The sequence below is a fragment of the Furipterus horrens genome, unplaced genomic scaffold (genome assembly GCF_987537825.1).
Source record: "Furipterus horrens unplaced genomic scaffold, mFurHor1.1.pri manual_scaffold_16, whole genome shotgun sequence".
NCBI classification, from domain to species: domain Eukaryota; kingdom Metazoa; phylum Chordata; class Mammalia; order Chiroptera; family Furipteridae; genus Furipterus; species Furipterus horrens.
In genome coordinates, this window is record NW_028327186.1 from 3,523,646 (window position 1) to 3,538,237 (window position 14,592).

General features: G+C 49.9%; 1 protein-coding gene across 1 annotated transcript in view; it reads right to left on the reverse strand.

The window, feature by feature from the left end:
- Nucleotides 1-366: 366 nt before the first annotated feature.
- The window catches only part of CHSY1 (chondroitin sulfate synthase 1), a 44,562-nt gene continuing 30,336 nt past the window's right edge, over nucleotides 367-14,592 (reverse strand). The window contains exon 3 of the mRNA XM_090263644.1: nucleotides 367-2,445. Coding sequence (XP_090119770.1) covers nucleotides 853-2,445 — 1,593 coding nt within the window. The 3' untranslated portion in view covers nucleotides 367-852. The remainder of the gene's footprint in view (nucleotides 2,446-14,592) is intronic.

Genomic DNA, 14,592 nt, shown 5'->3' on the forward strand with positions numbered 1-14,592 from the left:
CGAACCGAAGCAAATATATTTTTTTCCCCACTACTTCCATCTGACCTGGGTTTCCTGTTGGTTTTAGCTGGCATGTATTAGATTTATGGCCTTAATTCTTCTTTGCCATTCTCAAGATTAAAATTTTATCCTTTAAAGAGCAGGGTCAGGGAGGAGGAAAATACCAAATCCTTCTGGGAATTTAATGCCAGGCCCACAGAGAACCGCCACATTGTCTGACTGCGTCTTCCTCCCTCCCTCTGCTTTTCCAACCCTACGTGACCGCGGCGGGCGCAAGAAAACACTTTGGAAAGCTCTCCTGAAGATGATGATACAACTAGGATTGCATTTCCTCATTTTAGAACTGGAACACAAAATGCCTTAAAAAAAAAAAAAAAAAACCGTGTCAAAAAGACGACAGGTAGAAACTGTGCATCGTTACCAGTTAACAACAAAACATTAACCAGAGTTACAGTGTTTTGTTACAATAATACTTGGCCGGAACTCATGTTTTCTACCCTAGGACTGTAGCAAAGGGGTCTGAGAAAGAAATGTAACAGCAACAACAACAAAAATTTAAAAAAAAAATACAACAACACCAAGTTTCGTTCATCAGGTACATTTCAAGTCATCATTAAGCAGGTCTGCTACATCATGTTCAGCGAGAAGGTGTGTTCAGAAGGCAAACGGGATCACATTATTGTTCAAAAAGCTCATTCGCGAAGGAGTCCTTTGTAAAGAAAGTCACGTGTAAAATATATCCTTGTGTGGACTTCAAAAACTGATCGTACAAAAAAAAAAAAAACAAAAAACAAAAAACTTTTGAAAAATAAATTAGATAATTAAAAACGTCTCTTCCAGCAGAGCTGGACATCACGCTGTCCTCGCGGAGCCGTTGGTACTGCTGCCCCGGCTGTAGCCGGGGTCGTTCTTCTGCAGCCACATCTCAGCCAGCTGCTGGGTGGACCCATAGGTGGAGGCCTTGGACCCCACGCACATTTTGTACTGTTTGGGGTCGAGATTGGGGTCACAGAAGACAGGGTGGTGGACGTGGACGACGCCCACCTCTTGGCTCCTAAATGTCTTCAGCCCTGCCTGGACCACCTTGTTGAAGAGGTCCACGTCCTCCAAGCCCCAGCCTTGGATGGAAACGTCAAAGCCACCCACTCGGACCAGGTCTCCCTTATAAATACAAGTGATGCCAAACCCATAGTTTCGCCAGAAGCCAGTTTTCTGAGTAAAGGCAAAATGGTTGTCGCTGGGAGCTTTCCCGCTATAAACAATCTTTGGATCGTACTGACTGAAGATGATTGGAAAATAGATTTGCTGGCCCAGGACTGTATTTGCCCGGCATCGCTGGAGGAATTCCGTAGTAAACACGAGGTCAACGTCGCAGAAGAAGAGCAGAGATTCGTTATTAAACTGAGAGGACCCCACTTCCAGGGCCAGAGCTCTCGAAAACTCCCCAGACACGGGCAAGATCTGCATGTCCGCCTTCGGGTACTTGACGCGATAATCTCTCATGAGCTCGACCTGCTTGGCCTTGTCGGGGTTGGACTCGGAATTGAAGAGCAGGATGACCAGCTTGACGTTCTGGTTTGGAATGAGACACGTCTTCTCGAAGTTCCCCATGAAGCGCACGAACATGTCAAAGCGCCCCGACAAGGGGATCAGGATGTTGATCTTTTTCTCTTTGGGTTCCCTGCGCTCGCTCCTGGAGCCCGGCAGCTGGAAGGGGACGAGTCTCTTCAGGGAGTTGGAGAGGAAGGACAGGGAGCCGGAGTCCTGGTTGATTTTGGCGGCCAGCTCGGCCGCGTCCAGCTGCTCGTCCTCCACGAACTGGATCTTGCTGAAGGTCTGCTGCAGGTAGGCGTGCCTGCGCACGGGCACCGTCATCTTCTTCCCCTTGTGCTTCTTGTACAGCAGCAGCAGGTCCAGGATGTACTCGGCCCCGTACATGGGGTTCACGCGGCGGTAGCCGTACTGGATCTCCTTGAAGTCGATGACGCGCCCCCGGGTCTTGGCGTTGGCGTTGATCATCTCCATGACCTGCATGACGATGTCGTCCAAGGCCACCCTCTGCGCCGAGTCCATGCCTCTCCGCGGCGGCTGGCCGTCGACCGCCGAGTACAGGGCCTTCCCCGTCAGGAACTCCCACTCCAGGATCTCCTCCCGCTGGCGGGGCTGGAACCGCATGAAGGAGGGGGGGACCCCGAGCTGGAGGTCGTCTTTGTGGACCTCGGTGCTGCTGTACTTGCTCATCAGGACGATCTCCCGGTGCAGCTGGATGGTGCGGTGGCGCAGCTCCGCTATTTTGCGGCTGAGCACGTAGCTGTGGAGCCGGTACTGGTAGGGAGGGCTTTTGTTGGGGTGCAGCGTGATGGCGCGGTGAATTTTACTGTTGTGGAGATCTCGAATGTAGCCCTTTTTGTTCTGTTCGTAATTCTCATAAAAAAGCTGCTGCATCTGTTAAGGAAAAAAAAAAAAGATGGCTTTTTTAAGTGCTATGGGATAGAGGCTCCCTCTATTTTTCCATTTCTTTACATACCTGAATACTTTAAAAAGTCCAAATACGAGACATCTTTCTATCTGAGCCACAGCAGACCAATGGCCCTAGGGACAGCAGTCCATCGGGTTAGAATTACTGTAATTAAGAACTACAAACTGCGTAAAGCGGCGAGACTTCCTCAATAACCAGAACCGGCCACTATAATTCTGCAAGCCAAGAGGATGAGGAAGCTATCCCGTGAAGGAAAGGTGCCCACGTTGGAAATCCTGTAAATGCCGGCTTGTCCCATGTGACGGCCTCTGTGAGGAAAGAGGCGGATCTGCCTGCTCAGCACTAGACCGCCGGCACCAAGTCCTGTGCGTGGGGGCCTCCGGAGGCCAGGCAACAGGCAGGCGATACAAAGGGGCCTCATGATCACACCCCACTTTCCTGCTGTCCTATGAAAGGGGTTGAGGGAGACAGAAGCTTGAGGTCCATCCGTCAAACGGTCTGCTCCCACAAGCTGGATGGAGAATATACGTAATTCCCTGGCAACAAGTCAGGGAACGTCTCATGAACGTCCACGAAGCCTTGTACAATGAAGAATACAAATTTGCAAAACAGGTAAAAATAACATTTTAGGTGGGCATCCGGTAAGTCAGTCCTATTTCATTGATGGCCCAGTTCTGTCTTTTAATTGTTAAATACTAAATCTTGAGGACTTTGCTGCGTCCCTCTCACCCATGATCAGGGTGCTCCCTTCCCACCACGGGAGGGCACAGAAAGAAGGCAGCCGGCTGTAAACCAGGGGGTGGCTGCGCCCAAGCGGGGGACCCTGCTGACACTGTGACCTTGAACTTGCAGCCTCCAGAACTGAGAGAAGTCGGGGTCTGCCAGGGGAGCTGCCCAGCCCACAGGAGTTTCGTCCCAGCAGCCCGGCAGGGACCGTGCACCCTGCGGCACATGGCAAGGAAGCACAGATGGTCACTACCTGCATGTCCAGAGTCCAGCTCCGCGCCGGACACATTCCGAGATGCTCAGCGGGCAGCTGATGCATCAGTGACAAGGGGTCAAGCTCTTCACTGCAGAAGAACACAGGTGATAGGGGCTGACGTGACTGCATGTACTTGGTAAGGAACACAGGGGCAGGACCGGGTTCCTTGGACCAGGACACATTTTAAAATGTAGAAACTGGCAGTACATTTTGCAGAAATGTATGCCTTTCCAGACTTACGATGTAGTTGTCCTTTGCTACTCCCTAGAAGACCAAATATATAACTGCATGTTTTATTCTTGGCTATCCCCCACCCCCCACCCATGGGAACAGTGGGCTCCAAGGCGTGTCTGCAGCGAAGGCACAGCCTGTACGTGTGACTTGATCTTGCAGACGCCCCGGGACTCCGTGTCCCCAAACATTTTCAGGATCTGTGGCTCAGAGCGTCTCAGGGGCTGTCAGAGGCCATGACCTTGCCGTGACTGAAGTCTAGGCACGTTTGCTGAGACACGCAGTGTGTGCTGAAGGCGAAGGCATAAAGAAGAGAAAGATCACTGACTAACAGGCTTGGGGGAGCCTAAAATCCCCTGCAACCATGGCAGCTGAGTGTGTTAAACTATAGTCAGGTTCTTGAAGGCAACTTCTGGCTAAGCTCCAAAAGTCTGGCTGAAAGGAGTGTTGTGCTATATTCTTTTTTTTTTTTAAATGAAGAAATCTATTGCAAGACAAAAGTAAGTGTACGTGTGTGTGTGTGTGTGTGTGTGTGTGTGTGTGTTTGGGGGAGGGAGCACTTATTTTATTAAAAATAAGTCTAAGCCTACGCCCAGCCTAGCTGGCAACCCCACCCTACGTCACCCCAAAGCATTTACTTAAGTGTAGGGACAATGCTACAAAGTGAATGTTTTAGACAAAGAAGCCACCCCCGCCTGACAGACTGGTTCGAATATATACAAGCTATGACTTAAGGAAAATCTAACCCCCCAAATTTTTTTTTAACTTTTATTAAATTGATTGGGGTAACACTGGTTAATAACATTATATAAATGTCAGGAATACAGCTTTATAATATAACATCTGTATCCCCTATTCTGTGTTCAAGTCTAGCCTCTATCCATCACCATATATTTGACCCCTTTTAGCCTCTTCGTGCCCCCTGCACACTGCCCCCCCCTTCCCCTCTGGTAAACATAACCTGTTGTTTGTATTTATGAGTTTGGTTTTTTGTTCGTAGGCTTGTTCATTTGTTGCTTCTTGTTTTCTACCCCACATACGAGTGACATCATATGGTTCTTTTCCTTTTCTGGCTTATGTCACTTAGCATTAATACTCTCAAGATCCATCCATGCTGTCACGAATGGCAGTATTTCATCTTTTTAACGACTGAGTAGTATTCCGCTGCATAGGCGTACCACATATTCTTTATCCAATCATCCATCCAAGGTTGTTCCCATGTCTTGGCCACGGTGAATAATGCTGCCATAAACACAGGAGTGCAGTTATCTTTACAGATAAGTGTTTCATTTTTTTTTTCTGGTAGATACTCAGAAGTGGAATTGCTGGATCACATGGTAGTTCCAGTCTTAATTTTTTGAGGAATCTGCACACTATTTTCACGGTGGCCACACCATCTTACAATCCCGCCCACGGTGCACAAGAGTTCCCTTTCTTCCCACATCCTCTCCAACACTTGTTATCGAAGCAAACATTTCAATGAGATATTCAGGCCAGGTTACTGAAGAATGATCCAGAAATCATCTGTGATTCACGAAGGGGAGGCAGGAGGGCCAGAACAGGGAAGCCACAGCTGCGTGTCTGGCTCCTGAGTCTGCGGATCACCCGCCCAGACCTTCGGGGCAGCCCTGGCTGCAGCAGGGGTGTGCAGAGCATCTGCCCCCTCAGCCCGTCGTCCACCTGCTTCACACATGCCCCCCAAGTCACTCTTTCCATCCACCGCTTCCCAGCTTGTCTCCGCCTCTATGGCACTTCAGGCCCTTGCATATGACTTGGGAATCCTTTGTAAAATTCTCCTCGACTTACATTTCTTGGTTTGTTTTCACCTTGACGAGTTTCTAGCTTTCCCTGCCGTCACTTGGGTTTTCCCTACCTTTTGTTTTTCTTTACGGATGCCTGGTTGACGTAAGAAGGCACGCTGGGGGGCGAGATGAAATGGAACCGCTTTGCTCTTAGCTGCTTGAATGAGAAATGGCTGGATCACTAAGCGGAACACCTACATCTTCTATCTGTGTCCCTCCTTCTGTCATATTACAGCTGATTTGCTGCTAACAGCAATGCTCCCCATTAAGCGGGTAAGAGTTAATTTCTGAACTCAACAGGAACAAAGTCCCTAATCCTTCAGCAGTATAATCATGTGACTAAAGTAAGCATTTACCAGTTTCCTGGTTATAAAAATGAAACTCTCATTTCTCTGGATGAAAGTTGAGAATATGACAATTTAAGAAAAATCAAGGTTAAGGAATAAGACTATAGAAAGACATTGATTACTTTTATGTGGATAATAAGTTGTAAGACCTTGCACAAGTTGCTTGAGTTGGTTGGGGTCTGAAGTTTTCTGATTGGTGGAATGACTGTATTGTGCTAGGGATTCCTTCAACATAAAGAATTCTAAGGTCTTAGGTCCTAATCTCTAAAGTCCTACCCTGATGTCCTTCTACCCACTCGTTCTGATGCGGCTGAAGGTACTGCGTTACTATGTTAACAGGATTCTGCCTTCATTGAGTCAAAATGTATCTGCAGCATTAAAGAGTATGAATATATACCCCAATGGGCTGTTTCCATCCTAGAAAAACAAACCTCCAAATCTGCTAGAAATAAAAGAGTTTAAGGCTATGAGATTCATAACAGTTCATTTTAGTCACCGGAGAGATAACAAACACATGAAGTGTTTCGTTATAAAATATTTCAGTCATCTATAATTTGGCATATTCTTTGGGAGATGATTACAACATGGAAATTCAAAAAGTGCTGCAGAAGAAAACACAAATTGATGCGTACGGGTTATTTAATAATCACAAGGTTTTTTCCTGCTTAAAACACAGGGAAGAAAATGTTCTAAGACGCACGCATGTCCACGGATGGTTTCATTTCGTACCCAGCGTCCATTAAACAGCCCTAGTTTTTGTTCTAAAAAGTACCCCCATAATCCTGGGCTCCCGCAAAGCCACCTCCCTCTCTGGGACATGTCCCAAGACGGAGTCACTCAAGGGTAAATCTGAGAGGGGCTTACAGAAGTCAAGGTCACACCATTCCCAGGACTTCCATCCCAGTGGGGAGTAACCATTAACCAGGCACATCTAAACTTCAGCTGACACACGCCTTCCACTGTCTCCATGAGCAAACGTCCGTGTGTCCTCAGCAGTGGAAGGCGACGTTCTCATTAAGCATGTTCTTCCTGTTACCTGCTTATAACATGTCCACCTCTAAGGACATATTTCTGCCACATCAACAGATGGTCACCGCTCCACATCGACACCTATTTTTAATTGTTTTATGCGGCACTTTCAATTCATTGCACAGAATTTGTTTCCTTGTCTTTTTGTCCCGAAAATTAGCTCAAAGAAAATACAGGTTGCCTAAATGTCAAGACATCCACTGTTTAACTGGCAGTAGCTTCAAAATAAACATATTCACAAGTTTTAAAGGGTTAAATTAACGTCCTGATATACCTATCAGTAGGCATTCCAGATAATTTATTGTCTGAAGCAGGACCTTTTGAGATGCAGGAGGAAATCTGTTAATCCGGCCAAGACCACAAGCATAAAGTGGCCCGTCCCTGGCTCCCAGGACAGACGATTCCCCTACATGTCCCCATTAGGTCTCTCCTCATTAGTTCTGTGTAGACTTTGCCAATTTTCATCCAATTAAGTTCAAGGATTAGCTGCTCTGTATTTTGAACACTCCATTCAAAAGAGTGAATTTTTTTTTTTTTAATGGGAATTAAGCCCGGTCTCTAGCGGCAAACATGAGAACTGTATGTACGTGTCTTGAATGGTTAGTGTCGAATTCTGGCATCTAAATACCTTTTAGAAAAAGTCTAATGAATTTCAAAATAATGGAGAATTAAGCATGGCAAAGTCAAACAGAAACTGTGGGCAGTAACCTCAGCCTTCTGCATACAAGACCCAAAATGATCAGGCGGAAATCAAGAGTTGGCCAGCCAGCAGTGGCGGTGCCAACGGCCAACGGTGACAGTGAAAGGCGAGCTCCTGCCTCGGCGGCCAGAAAACTGCGTCTCCACTCCCATCTCTGCTCGTCCCTAACGTGTGAGCTTGTGGGCGTCGCTTCAGCTTTCTGGGCAGCACCTGTTTTTTTTCCCCACAGATAAGCAAACGTGGCAGCGTGACGAAGGGCGAATGTATGCAGAACTACCTCCTAACAAAGTCTTACGCAAACATGGCACCGCGTACCAATGTACCAAACACTCACGTCACAGGCAGGGCGAGTTCAAAAAGTCACGTAGGGAGCGAGGGGAGATAAAGCCCAGGAGATAAGGCCCGGGAGTGGGCGGCTGCGCAAGCCCCGTGCGTCAGGGACCAGGGACACGGGGAAGGGCTCTCCCGAAAGGCGTCTCCCCCACCTGACTCCCAGCGGAGGCGATACCACAAGGTGAATGATCATCACCTCTGGGAAGCTCACAGGCATTTCCTGTCCCCTCCTTGGCTCATTCAGTCCCCATTTTACAAAGCAGGCAACTTGCCTGGTGGCCCCACCGTCGCTAGGCAGCTGGACCGGGGCTGGCCCTCGGGGTCAGGGAGTGCTCCCGGGGGCTCTGCAGGTCAAAGGCTAGAAAAGAGGCGGTGTGCTCTCTAGCACACTCGTTTCCTTGTCCAATACGGCTCACCCACTTTGAGTCGGGGCCCCACGCGGGAGCGAGGAGCGGGCCCCAGGGCTGGGCCGCCTCGCCCAGAGCTCTCTGGCCTCGGTAACCTACACGGTCCCCCGCGGCCTCTCCACGCGGCTCACAGCCAGTCTCATTCACGTGTGCAGCGCGGCCGCTTGTACGTCTGGGCTTAGATAATGCCGTGTGTCTGTGTCTGCGTGTGTGTGGGCGGGGAGCGCGGGCGTGGGAGTATTTTCATGGCATAATCAATAAGAAAGGTTTCAAAGCTACAGATGACCCCCCCTCCCCCGCCCTTTCGGAGCAAGTATGTAAACTCCATGGAACCAAATTCTGGTCCGAGAAAGCAGAAGTGCCAACGAAAGAGAGGGCGCGTTCCCTATGAAGGTGCCACAACACGGACATTCCTGGCAACAGCCCGGTGCCGCGCTGGGCTGCCCAGAACTTTCAGGCACCTTCCCTGCCTAAGAAAAGCCACCCCCGGGCAACGGAGAGCCAGGGCGGCCCCGCTGGCCGTGTGAGCAGGTGGGGGCACTGGGTCTCGGCCCGCGTGGCAGGGCGGGGGTGCCGGGAGGCAGGGTCATTCCAGGGAAGGTGTCTCTGCGTTCCGCATGGGTTTCCACACGTCCTGCCCCACCCACTTCCTTCCCCTCGGTTGCTGACAGTCGGCAGCCGGTGGCCGCCCGCCTGGCCCCACACCAGCTCCCAGCGGGATCCAAGTGCCAGCCTGGGCGTCTTCTGGGGCGGAAATGGCTCGAGGGAGCGGAGCAGCTCTCCCCCGCTGCCCTCCGGAGGAAGCAGGGAAGCCCCTGCCAGCCACAGTACTTCAGTAATCCTGAAGTCAGAAAGATGAGAAGGAAACCATTCCCAAACAGAAGGCGGGACAACTTTTGTTTTGTCGGTTCACACTTATTTACACATGGGCTTCAAGTAATGAAACTGAAAGTAAACAATGAAAAAGTCGCTTCAGGGAAGAGCGAGCTCAGCTATTTAAATGGGCAGGTTTCTCTCTTACCCTGTCACACGTACCCCAGATTCCACATCGGCACCTCGGGTGAGGAACAGTTACTCAGGCTAGGCAACACAATAATGCCTCGTCACTGCTGCACTTCCAGTAACTTCTTAGTTAGCTTCGCTCTGAACCCCACGGCCGGAGGGACTCTCTAGCCACAGATGCTGCCCTGACGTTCCCTGTTTCCGACCTAATGCTCTGCGCCATTAACGACGGCTAATAGTCAAGGACTAGACGAAGAACGGGGAGCACAGCTTCCACACGTGCCACGCAGTGGGACTGAACGGATCGCAGCCGGAACGCCCCTCTCCCACGTGGACCAGAATCCCTGCACATACGTGGTCCCCAAGCCCCTGCCCCCCAGCCCCACTTCCTGATCCTGCCTCTGTCCCTAAATCCAGTCGCAGCCCTGACTGTGTGCCCCTGAATGGCTGGCCCTGCTGGTGCCTTTGCAAAGCCTGTTTTTTCTTTTTAAGAGTTCACTTCTGAAAAGGCTGCCAAGAAAGAGATCTTGTCTATTTCTTTGCTCCAAAGCTCAAACCGATTCCACAATATGTGTCTTACAGCAGAGCCGGGCCAGAGTGAAATACGGGGGGGGGGGGGGGGGGGGTGTCCGTGAGTCGAGTGAGTCTTACACCCGCACGCCCTGGGGCTGCGGTCAGCCATGTGATTCTTAAAATGCCAGCTTGTAAAAATATTCGAGTCACTTCTAATCGCTCTTTTTAAATGTGTTTATCATAAGGCAACACCTACTCATTATATAACCCCGAGGGGACGGAGACCCACTTACAAACGCCCCCTGACTGACACTGAAAGGACCGGGTTCTGATGTCCACAGTCACATACAAAGGGAGTAAGAAAACCCGTTACACTCTGCAGACTACACAGTGTGCGTGACCTCACTGGGATCGCAAATCCTCGCTTAACGCCATCGACAAGTCCTGCAACTTGAAGCAAAATAATGCGTCATGAGACCAGTTTTATCACAGGCTAAGAGACAGAAGTCAGAGTTAGAAGTCCCCAAATGTGACAATGCAGTGACAGTGAATGACACGATGTTATTCGGGGACGTGCTGTGGATCACAGCTGAGTAATAATTCTTCTTCTGTCCATCTTATTTTCCTGAAGTAGTGAACAGCACTACCTGCAGAATAAAATCGAGCTGTTCTCCTACTTAGCAATCAAGACCTTAGCCAAAGAAAAAGGGACAGTGAAATCATAAACCACAACAAAAGCACGAATCTACCTACTTTCATAACCCAAGTTAGTCAATATAAATGATGTCTAAATATACCAAGCAAAGGTACATGTAAAATAAGCATACGCTAACTAAACAATGCAATGCTTGTAAAAAGGAGAGAGGGTAGGCTTGTTACTCAGCCCAAGGTCACTGACAGAAAACAGGACAACTCGGAGAGGGCCAACGGCACGTGGACTCCCTTCCTACTACCCGGGAAAACCACCGTTATTACCGCGGGGCTCAAGTCCTGTCAAAGTAGCTGAGAAACGCCAGGACGCCAGTGTTCCCCAGGAGCACTGCACACGGTCACACCAAACCCTAAAACTAGTCATCAAGAGCAACAAAAGCCGTCATTTACATGCAAATGCTTGGGTTTCTTCTCAAGTATATTCTCCTGAATCCCTCAAACATTACGCTGGGTGCACGTAACCCTAACAAGGCATATTCCTAGGACGCAGAGAAGCAGCGCAGGTTTAGTCTGAATTCTCTGAGCCTTTGCTTTAGCTTAGTCACAAATACGCCTCTACGCAAGGACTCAAGAACCATGGACTCGGCTTAATTTCTTCCCAAAGGTGGTGGCATTAATATACATTGAGATTCTCCCTCAAATTATGGATAAATTTGACAGCAAGCCCACTGATTATATTCCTTCTCTACACGTCAGCTTTGGTAATGAATAATAAGGAGCGTCCATGGTCCCAAAATGCCAGCTCAACCACAAACGCACCCCGAGGGCCAGTGCTAAGGCAGGGTGAAGCTCAAATCTGCATAACGTCAGCTTAAAAGGCAGTATCCTTGGGGAAACTGCCCATCTGGGCTGATTTGTGAAGCCTCATACCATATTTTGAGAATATTCCCAAGTCCTTATATCCTTTTATTACAGCCAGAATGATTTTCTAGGAGAGAAAAATGTAGGTGCAATACCTAAAGGACATTCCAAATCATGGCATTTATATAAATTTAAATTATAAGAGCATCGTGCAATACAGCAAACATAAAACCAAAACTAAAATCCGAATACACTGATGACCAGTTACTAACAGGGCAATGATTCTTGCCCATGGCAATGCTCGTCCGAAGCCTAATTCCTATTCAGATCTCGAATTAGGAGCTTTTAAATCTCCAAGTCAACTAAATTGCCTTGTGCAATTCTGTTTTTTTAAATATCTGACCCCAGGACACCGCCATGGTTTCCCAAAGTGACATGCAGGTGCCTGACACTTGCCACCTGAGGAGCAAAAGCCCAAACCCACAGGCTGCTCTGAACTCACAACGGGTGGAAACATTTCTTTCAGTTACGTGGCAGGGACAGTGACCTGATCACTCTGTGGTGACAGACGATGGCCTGGCTCCAGCTCCCCGCCTCCGTCTGGTTAGGTGTGACCTACGTTCCCTGATGTGAGTGGGACCATGGACTCCCCTTCCAGCTGGTGCCCCCTCAAGGCTGCCTGGCTCCCAGGCTCGGGCGTCACAGCCACGTCACTGTGGATGACACAACAGGCAACTACGGAGAAGCAAGACGGAATAAGCTGGGTCCCTAAGTGACCCGAGGACCAGAGTCCCTGCCATCCACGGCACGCCTCAGGTGTCCGGTACAATGTTTAGCCCTTTGTAAATCATACATTATACATGCGTCAACTGTAGCAAACATGCGGGCCACGGACATATTGTGATTTAAGTGCCACTTTGCAGGATGACGTCGCACAAAACATGCAGGAGCAGCTCCTACTTTCTGAGCAGCATTTCACGTAATCTCGTGCCAGCCGTGGGTACTAGTCCCATTTTACAGAGAAAAGAGTTGTGAAAAACTGGCCAGACTGACAAGGAAACAGCAAGTAAAGCTCTAAAACACTCGTGTCTGAACGTAGCACAGAGGCTGGTAAACCGTGGCCCGCGGGCTGAGCGGGGCGGCCACTGGCTGGAAGCATTTTTGGAACGGAGCCATGGTCCTGTGTGGTGGCTGTCGGGCTGCTTTTGTCGGGATGGGGACTCTGTGGGCCACAAAGCCCAAAATATTTACAGTCGGGCCCTTGACAGGAAAAGCCCACGGACCCTGATCACAGCCAGTCACTACCCGGTGCCCCGATTTCCGGAATGTCAGCCAGGCCTGGGCAGACTTGGCCTAAGCCGGGTTCCCCAGTGGGCAATCTCTCCGTCCAAGGTCCCCTTCCAGGCCACAGCCGCTCTCTCCCTGCTGCCAGGCCCCCGCTCCTGGCCAGCTTGGGCAGTCTGTCTCCCAACACAAGACGCCCCGTTACATCCACAGAAGCCGCCCTTCAGGCTCCCACCTTTGCAATGGTCACAGAAGCCCTTCACACAAAAGTAATGTCAAAACGACAACTTTGTGTAAGTTCTTTGAGCACGTCTGATCCAAGCTACAGCGACCCCAGCGGGCACAGAGAACAGCAAGCGGCAGACCCGGCCTGCCTGTTACTTCTGCGGTGCGCATCTGCTCTCCGGGATTGTGCATAAAAGGCAGTTTCGGGAAACTAAAAACAGACCCAGTGCGCCCCAGAATAGAAGCCTCCAAGCCCACAAACAACAGAGCACGTTCATTTTATCCATTTCTAACCCGCACGACAGCTGCATCAGCAACTGGATATGAGTGAGTCACAAAGCTCTTGGAAGCACCGCTCTGGATGAGTAAGGGACAGGGAAAGGCAACTTCATTCACCAGGTTCGAGTTGCACAGCAGATATCTGGTGCGCACCCACCATGCGCCAGGCACAGCTGTACAGCTGCCAGTGACTTCAGAGCGTGAAATAAATATTTTTGTTTGTTCCACACACCCATCACCATCTAGGATGAGTAAGACAAAATGCTGTCATTGTGTGCGGTCATTTCATGAGCCGGCTGACTTCTAAAATTCTCTTTTGGTTTTTATGAGTCTCAACGTAAAAAACAAGATAAGTTTTGACACAAAAATTCTAGCTATAAACAAGATTATTAGGGTTTGCTGTGCGGTAACATCAAATGTGACTGGTTACTAAGATGCGAAGAAGAGATGCGAACCCTGGCTGCTGTGGCTCAGTGCATTGAGCGGCAGCCTGCAGATCAAAGTGTCGCCGGTTTGATTCCCAGTCAGGGCACAGGCCTGGGCTGCAGGCCAGGTCCCCAAGTTGGGGGTCTATGAGAGGCAACCACACATCGATGTTTCTCTCCTTGTCTTTCTCCCTCCCTTCTTCTCTTTCTAAAAATAAATGAATACAATCTTTTAAATAATAATAATACTAATTAATAAAGGTGGTTACCATTAAAAAAATAAAAAAGAAGAGACGCGAAGCTGGGGACTGCTTTGCTCCCCACGGACTGTGTCCTTGAGCAAGCTCCTGGTTAATTATGAATTCAGGGGGGCTGAACATGAAAGTTCCCTCCAGGGTCACAATTTAGGGCAAATGAACAGTACAAGCAAGGCCAGAGGGATCATTTGAAGACTATTCATGAGGAGAACAAGGCAGACATGGATGAGGATCCCTGGCTGCCCCGGCTTCCCGCCTGCACCCCGGCGCAGCTCTGAGGCACCCACCCCGGTACAGCCCCCAGGCCGGGCTCCTGGCTAGCTCTGCCCCCACCACCTTCCACCTGCCTGCGGCGGGCTCTCTCCTGTCTTCCTCGTGCCCAGCCTTTCCTTCCTTTAGTCCTGTCACGTGGCCTTGCAAATATGGAGCTCTGGGCATGTTATTTACTGGCTGGCAATTCGGTCCACCCCAGACGATGGCCCTGGGTCACCCCAAGGGCCCCTCCCTCCAGGTCCAGCCACCTTCAGCAGCCCCCGCCTCTGTACACGGAATCCCGGCTTTGTCGGCCTCCCTGGGTCGATCCTGTCTCCCTGGGACTCAGTCCTTCCCTGAGCCTGGGAACCATGTGTCATCCACTACCCCGTGCCCATGGCCCTCATGGGATCTCCCAGGGTGTGCCCGCAGGAAGGGGCGTGCGTGCCTGTGTGCTGGGGGAGGTAGAAAGGGAGAGCAAGGATAAATTCCCTCTAATTCTCCTTACGGAGCAGCGATGTCCCACAAGGGGC